General features: G+C 43.6%; 1 protein-coding gene across 3 annotated transcripts in view; it reads left to right on the top strand.

The window, feature by feature from the left end:
* LOC116036315 (voltage-dependent calcium channel subunit alpha-2/delta-4-like) overlaps positions 1–8241 on the top strand; it is a 137505-nt gene that overhangs the window by 54013 nt on the left and 75251 nt on the right. For all 3 annotated transcript variants that reach the window (XM_031279827.2, XM_031279828.2, XM_031279825.2), the window contains 4 exons: positions 806–877; positions 3650–3711; positions 6208–6275; positions 7619–7664. In XM_031279827.2, the coding sequence (XP_031135687.1) occupies positions 806–877; positions 3650–3711; positions 6208–6275; positions 7619–7664 (248 nt within the window). The remainder of the gene's footprint in view (positions 1–805; positions 878–3649; positions 3712–6207; positions 6276–7618; positions 7665–8241) is intronic.

Raw genomic sequence — 8241 nt, 5'->3', positions numbered from 1 at the left:
GTCGTTTACCAGCAATTTACTGGTTTATTGTTTATTGTTATAAGTTATAGTTATTACATTATTAATCAATCATTTAATTTTGACCGTATGGCCTTAGCAATAAACAAGCCGTTCTTTAATGTCGCCAACTGTCATTTTGTGCTCCTTTTTTATATTTTATATTATATACATTATAAATATATTATATATATTTCGGTTCAGGCACCGGCACTATTTTAAAAATATGGTTTTAGCACTGGTATCGGAAACCCAACCCTATTTATGAATGTAGTCACGTTATCCAAGTCGTTGTTTTCTTCTGATTCACGGCAGTGTCTCATCAACGTTTGGATGCTCGAGATAATAAGGTGATTCTGAGTTAAAATCATGAGTTTTTCCAGTTTGCTGAACCTGATTGCAAAGTATAATTTGATGAGGTCATCCCCTGCAGCCGTAATACATCGGTGGTGTGATGAGGTCGATCCAATCTTTCAAAGTAAAACGTTTTCTCGTACGTTTGTGACTTTAATCTCAGAGAATTTGTGGGTTTCTTCTCGCAAATCTATTACTCAATAATCTTAGAGAATATTCACATTTTTTTTCCATCGTAAATCTCAGAACTTTTCTCGTTCATTTTATGACTTTAATCTCGTAAATTCAGAGTTTTTTCTCAGAATATTACCCCCCTCCCCCGGCTCCGTAATGATTATTATTTTGACCTACATTGTCTCTAATACGCTGTCGTGTTGGAGTGAAACCCTTCACATAATTATTTGAAAGTCTTAAAGAACTGATGTGACTTTGTGTTAACTTGTTCCGTTTCTAGCTGAGAACCGCCATGGTGAGGGGAGAGACTGGCAGCTACAGGCTGAGCGTCAGAGCCTCAGTGGATAAAGGGGTGAGGAATCAGTTCATATTATCTGAATATAACAAGTCTGAGGGCCCTGTCTTTTCACCCTGTGTGTTGAGCTCTCTGTTTTAGCTACAGAGTGAGACATCACACTTCTGTTCCATCTTTGTTGGGAGTCGCACATGTGCAGTACCTAGGTAAGGACTACTAGCCAGTCAGAAGCAGAGTATGAGGGCGTGCCCTGACAGTACCTAGGTAAGGACTACTAGCCAGTCAGAAGCAGAGTATGTGGGCGTGCCCTGACAGTACCTAGGTAAGGACTACTAGCCAGTCAGAAGCAGAGTATGAGGGCGTGCCCTGACAGTACCTAGGTAAGGACTACTAGCCAGTCAGAAGCAGAGTATGAGGGCGTGCCCTGACAGTACCTAGGTAAGGACTACTAGCCAGTCAGAAGCAGAGTATGAGGGCGTGCCATGCTAGCAGCTAGGCGAGCATTATAACGTGTGTTCCAAAGTGACCACGTTTGTCTCTGAAGTAAAGGCTGGACTACAATAGAGCTGTTTGGAGCAGTTGGTGAACAGTGTTTTCTGTTGGAGATGGTAAGTCCCTTTGGGGTGGACTTTTGGATTTTTTACTTTGTAAACCTATAACATGCACAAAAAAGATATATAACACAATAAAGGAAAGGAGAAAAGGCAAAAAGCACAATATGAGCACTTTAAATAGCAAATGCACCTGTGCCCATCTGTGCGCCCGTGTGTTCAGGTGCATTCTGGGCGTATTGCTATCTTGAGGCAGCGAGAAGTGATCGCACTGTTGACCAACAAAAACCTGGTCTAAAGTCAATAACGCAGCATTTCATTGTTATTTTAACAGCGCATTAGTAAAATGGCTGGTGCACAGCGCGCACACTATGCCTGTGACACACACAGGGACGCGCAGCAGCACACACACATGCAGAAGATGATTAAAAATAAAAAATATTATAATGTGAAATAGTGTTATGGAGTTTTGGTGGCATAGTGCTCGTGCCATATATGATCTGCACGCGCACAGACCTTTTTTTCCGCCGTTAAACTAGCAAAAGTGGATTTGTACACGCCCTAAACGCACCTGCGCTTCACGACGTGCGCTTAGATCATTAAAATAGGGCCCAAAGCCTTGTTTCTGAGCAAAAACTGTTATTGATTTTCACACAATCAAGGGATGATACAATCCATCCTGGAGATGAAAAAAGTCAAATAACCAGCCACATGGGTCTCTTTGTTGATTTGTCTTCGTCATTCTGTCTTTACCACACAGGCAGCGAAGTGATTTAAGTTCCTGTTTAGTTTAAAATAATCAGCAGAAGCAGCGCTGACTTTATTAGCATGAGCAGATTAAAAACTGCTGGGTAGTTCAATGTAATAAATCGCTGAAAAAAATCTGCAGATTCAGTTTGTGGTTTGCTGATCAGTGAAGGGATGTGGAGACTTTTCGAGACTTTTCGAAAACAAAATATTTATTTTTTTGTACACGCTTATGTTGTGTTTAAACCCCCTACCGCTAGACGGCTATGCTGAGACGCACCCCTAGTGTCCTTGCCTAACAGTGCCTAAAGGTGCCTAGCAGTGCCTAAAGGTGCCTAACAGTGCCTAAAGGTGCCTAGCAGTGCCTAAAGGTGCCTAGCAGTGCCTAAAGGTGCCTAACAGTGCCTAACAGTGCCTAGCAGTGCCTAAAGGTGCCTAGCAGTGCCTAGCAGTGCCTAACAGTGCCTAGCGGTGCCTAGCGGTGCCTAACGGTGCCTAAAGGTGCCTAACAGTGCCTAAAGGTGCCTAACAGTGCCTAAAGGTGCCTAACAGTGTCTAGCAGTGCCTAACAGTGCCTAAAGGTGCCTAACAGTGCCTAGCAGTGCCTAGCAGTGCCTAAAGGTGCCTAGCAGTGCCTAGCAGTGCCTAAAGGTGCCTAACAGTGCCTAACAGTGCCTAGCAGTGCCTAAAGGTGCCTAGCAGTGCCTAGCAGTGCCTAACAGTGCCTAGCGGTGCCTAGCGGTGCCTAACGGTGCCTAAAGGTGCCTAACAGTGCCTAAAGGTGCCTAACAGTGTCTAGCAGTGCCTAACAGTGCCTAAAGGTGCCTAGCAGTGCCTAAAGGTGCCTAACAGTGCCTAACAGTGCCTAGCAGTGCCTAAAGGTGCCTAGCAGTGCCTAGCAGTGCCTAACAGTGCCTAGCGGTGCCTAGCGGTGCCTAACGGTGCCTAAAGGTGCCTAACAGTGCCTAAAGGTGCCTAACAGTGTCTAGCAGTGCCTAACAGTGCCTAAAGGTGCCTAACAGTGCCTAGCAGTGCCTAGCAGTGCCTAAAGGTGCCTAGCAGTGCCTAGCAGTGCCTAAAGGTGCCTAACAGTGCCTAACAGTGCCTAGCAGTGACTAGCAGTGCCTAGCAGTGCCTAGCAGTGCCTAGCAGTGCCTGACTTTTTGCTAGAAGCTAACAACGTAGCTATGGCTGAACTTTGGCCTACTTTAGCATATAAACATTAGCTCACTAAGAACCTGTGAACCACAATCCCAAACTGGCAGTTTGATTTTCTGTGTACTGAATTGTTTACCTAAAGTAAACTTCTTTGACTTGTAGGCACATCATGTCTTTTTTTAAATATTAGTTTTTCTAAAATTATACTTTAAAAAAATCCCAATATATCGCCTTACACACAGTATCGAAATATACTGCAATGTATTGAATCGTGACCCATGTATGGTGATACGTATGGTATCGCCAGATTCTTGCCAATATCCACGGTGACTAACAGCTGTGATCACCACGCTGTTCCCTTCTCCTCCAACAGAAACGCCCCCTGTACCTCGTCAACGACTACTTCTACACAAACATCGATGAGACGCCTTTCAGGTAAATCAGCTGTTTTTTTGCCTTCTCCTTCACTCGCTGTCTGCTCACATTGTTCGCCTTCTTCCAAAATGTTAGAAACCCTAAACCGGAAAACCCAAGACGTTATGAATTTGATGTTTCAGCTAGTTTCACTCCGATATTCTGTCCAATAAACCGGTGACCGTTTCCACCGTGTGACGTGTTGACAGTGTTCAGAATATTTTCAGAGCTTTACCTTGCTGTCAGACAGCCCTTTACAACGGGGAACTGAAGCCGTTATCTCTGCTCTCTTCATTTTACCTCGCAGAACACGGGAGTTGCTGCTCTACCGCTGCCTCCATCGGTTATTTTGTTTGTGTTATTGTGTAGTCTATATCCTTGATGTCCCACTTCTTGGATTGCTCCGTTGCCGTCGGAAATTCCGCCGGATTTCACTATTTTTCGGCCGGATGTCCCGTCCCCTCCCTCTGTCTCTGTGTTGGCGTTCTAACCTCCGGTGGATTTCTGAGGACTATGGTTAACTGCTCCTCAGATCTCTGCAGGGTAAATCCAGACAGCTAGCTAGACTATCTGTCCAATCTGAGTTTTCTCTCGCACGACTATTTTGCTGCGACTCTTTATGGAGTTTAGCGTCGCCCATGACGATTGTGATTGGTTTAAGGAAATGCCGATAAACCAGAGCACATTTTCCTCCCATCCCAGACCAAGGGGGTAAGCGAGCCTCCACAACCCGAACCATTTTGATGCTAACAAGCACTCACCCGCCATTAGCATTCCATTGACTGCCATTCATTTTGGCGCCACTTTGACAGTGAATAACTTTACATCTGAAGAGTTTAAAGACTCTATTCGTCCATTGTTTATTTCTAAAGAAACACGACAATGTATAAAAGGCTCCATTACCTTGTACCTCACGTTATGGCTCCGTAGCAGACGTTTTTATAAAAATAGGCTAACGATTGGGTCATAACCACGAGACTTACTGTCTCATAGTAGAGGAATTACCGTATAGTACAGGAGAAGCTCTCAGGCAGTTTGGACTTCCATTAGCTGTTTAAGTTTAATTGCTAATGTTAACTAGTATTTTAGTGATCAATAATTAGCCTGTGTCTATGTTATCTCCTTACATATACCTACGCTCTCCGTCTCTGCTAGATTGGGAATGATTGAGATTTCTCTTGGCACAGCTACCAGAAGACTTCCAACTTTCAGACAGGTTGCTCACGTCACATCTACGTCTTCAAGCTCAGTTGGAGGCTGCTCAGTAACGCTCAGCCATCACCGGGAAAGAGACTTCTAATATCCTTCACTGGTCTCCGTGGAAATCTACGGTGTCGCTTTGTCCATTAATTACTGTCTATGTACCCAACGCTATGTGGACTAGCCAGACCCTCCTCCAGCACACTTTGGAGGAGGGTCTGGCAAAGCGAGATGTTATAGTGTAACTTAGGTTTTTAAAATGGTTATTTCGGATTCACCAAAGTCACACAATAACACAAACTAACTAACCGACGGAGGCAGCGGAAGAGCAGCAACTCCCGTGTTCTGCGAGGTAAAATGACAGTTTTTGTCAAAGGAGTCTGGTGGCTTTGAAGAGAGCAGAGATAACGTCTTCAGTTCCCCGTCATAAAGGGCTGTCTGACAGCAAGGTAAAGCTCTGAAAATATCCTAAATAAAGCGTCCACTTAAACTGATATAGATGTTTTAGGTCCGCCCACAACATTTGAGGTTGGGAAGTTGGGTCTGGACTTGATCCGTTGTGGAGCAACTATGAGCTCCAACCAGAGCTGTTCAGACCAATCAGATCATCAGGGCGGGCTTTATACGATGATGGACAGATGATCAACAGTAACGTGATCAACCACGTCACCAAAGAGCGCTTGGGTTGAATTTGTTTACAACAAAGATGGCTGTCGCTGGAGAACTGAGATGTGTAGTTTCCGCCATCGCGTCTGTTATAGAAGATATATCGACAGCACATTCATTTTAAAAGAGGAACAGAGAACCACGGTCAAGGCATTTGTCGATCGGAAAGATGTTTTTGCCGTCCTTCCTACGGGATTTGTCAAAAGTTTAACTTATCAGCTGGCCCCCGACTCATCTTCTACTTCTTCCAGCATGCGTGCAGTTGAGTTACAACATACGTCACGTACTCCGTCGCTCTGATTGGTTGGAGGTCTATCCAATTGAGTGCAGAGGCATTTTCTTTCCTGGTTGGGTTGAAACACGCCCCATAACCCCAGCCCAATGGAGCAGCATCAGACTCATATTCTGACTAGAATCTGAGTATGACCACGTCAGGCCAGTTTTAATGAGTTTTTTGTAACTGAAATACTCCCATACTTTATATATCAGCTGGACACAGCTCCTCACTGCTGATCCATTCAGGGGTGTGTGTGTGTGTGTGTGTGTGTGTGTGTGTGTGTGATCTGACCACTTGAGGGCAGTGTTTTACCTCATATGTTGTTACAGGTAGAGGGTTTCTCTGTGTCAGCTCTCTTCTGTGTGTGTCTGCAGCTTCGGCATGGTGCTGACGAGGGGTCACGGAAGCCTCATGTTCATCGGGAATGTTTCCGTGGAGGAAGGTAGGATTCCCCCCACAATTCCATGCTGCACGGACCTTTCAAATCCACTGCTGTGTCTGATGCTGTTGTTGGTTAGAAAAATACAATGAATAGATCTGTAACAATTCAAAATGTTGCTGTACAAATTAAAAATTACAATTTAAAAACAAAAAAAAACAAACGTATTGTCACTTTTAGTCAAATTTAAAAACATCTTTTGATTATATCATCACTGTCATGTGACCCAGATTATGTAATAACACAAATACACAGCCTATGAAGTAAAAAACGCCTCTTAATTATAATGAAACATATTTTCTGTCATTTTTGTTGCTATGAACGTGTATCAGGTCAAGTGCCAACAACTAACAGTTGAAATATTAATATATAGTCCGACCAATAATCACTTATATAATTACAATTTGGCATATCTAAACAAAATCAACAATTACCAGTCATACGCCTTAAGATCTAAGCTAATGTTAGCAATTATTTTTTTGCTGAATCCCAATTCTCTGTCTTACCCCTTCCCCTTAGTTTTGCACGTTCACGTGAGAGTAAGGGCTGTCCCAATTCTCGTTTCGATCGAGGGGTAGGGCTAAGGGGAAGGGGGTAGATACCCCTTAAAACCAAGCATTTTCACGAGCTTACTTGAAACCAAGAGGTACCCAGAGTCTCATAGTAAAAAGTAGGAAAAGTAAGTATTTTCGGCTTAAATAATTGATTTTAAAAATTACGGCAGTCTTGTTTTGTGCGCTACACAGTCCTGTACATATATAATTGCAACCATGTTCTTATTCAATTAAGAACATGGTTGCAATTATATATGTTCAGGCTCCCGGGACCCCTCGTCAGCACCATGCCGAAGACATTTTTAGAAATCACTAGTTTGCTATGCTAACGTTAACACTGCTGATTTGCACAACAGTCCCGCATTTCTCTGACAAGCCTTGAATGGACTCCATGGCAGCCAGCTACCGACGATTTATGATGATGTAACCGTAACCAAGTGGTATGTTTTCACCCCTAGACCTTACCACTCGGTTTCGAGGGACAAGGGCTAGGGGTAAGACGAAGGGGTAGGGGAAGGGGAAGGGGTAAGACAGAGAAATGGGATTCAAGAAATTCAAGAAAGCGCAATTATGTTAAAAAAATAAATAAAATTGACAATTATGTAATAATTGTAACAGGCCTAGCAATGAATCAGATCAACCCCAGTGTGTGTAGATGGGTGCTGAACATGTTTATTCACGCATAAAAAAAAAATCTAAAAAATACAACCTCATCCACTCTGAGGCTGTTAAAAGAACGTAAATGGATGTTTGTATTTGACCTGGCTGAAGTGTTTGTACCTTCCTCCGCAGGCCTGCACGATCTCACCTCCCCAGACCTCAGCATCGCCACCGAGTGGTATGTCTGAACCATGGGCTGACATTCCACACAATATAAGCTTTAATCAGTTCATATATGCAGATGCAGACACATGTTAAAGGTGCCGTAGGTAGGATTGTGAATATCCAGGACTTAGCCAAAAACCCCTTTCCGCTAAAGCCCAAAACGGTTTCCTAAGCCCCTCCCCCCAAAAGGGAGAATGAATGCGTGTGCATGAGCAGTGATTGACACGCAGTTAGACACCCCCCCTGGCCCTGATTGGTGCGTCTGAACAGGGAGCGGTGGATTTTTGCAAATCTCACTACAGGCTGTAGGTGGCGCCAGAGGAGCCGGATTTTTTTTTTTAAATGACCTGCTTTTATAAATCTTACCTGCTGCACCTTTAATGAGCCAAACAGATCCGTAAATGACAAACAACATTGTGTTACCGTGAATCACAAGGAGAGTGTGTTGGTAGTTGGGGCTGATATCTGCTTCTGCGTTAACCCTTGTGTTGTCTTCCTGTCGACCGTGCAACTTTTTGTTTTTCTGGGTCAAAATTTAAAATTGAAACCTTTTTTTTTTTCAATTTTTGGTATTTTTGCGACACTTCTTC

This window comes from Sander lucioperca, chromosome 7 (genome assembly GCF_008315115.2).
Source record: "Sander lucioperca isolate FBNREF2018 chromosome 7, SLUC_FBN_1.2, whole genome shotgun sequence".
In the NCBI taxonomy this organism is placed as follows: Eukaryota; Metazoa; Chordata; class Actinopteri; order Perciformes; family Percidae; genus Sander; species Sander lucioperca.
This window is presented reverse-complemented; position numbering and strand designations above follow the sequence as displayed.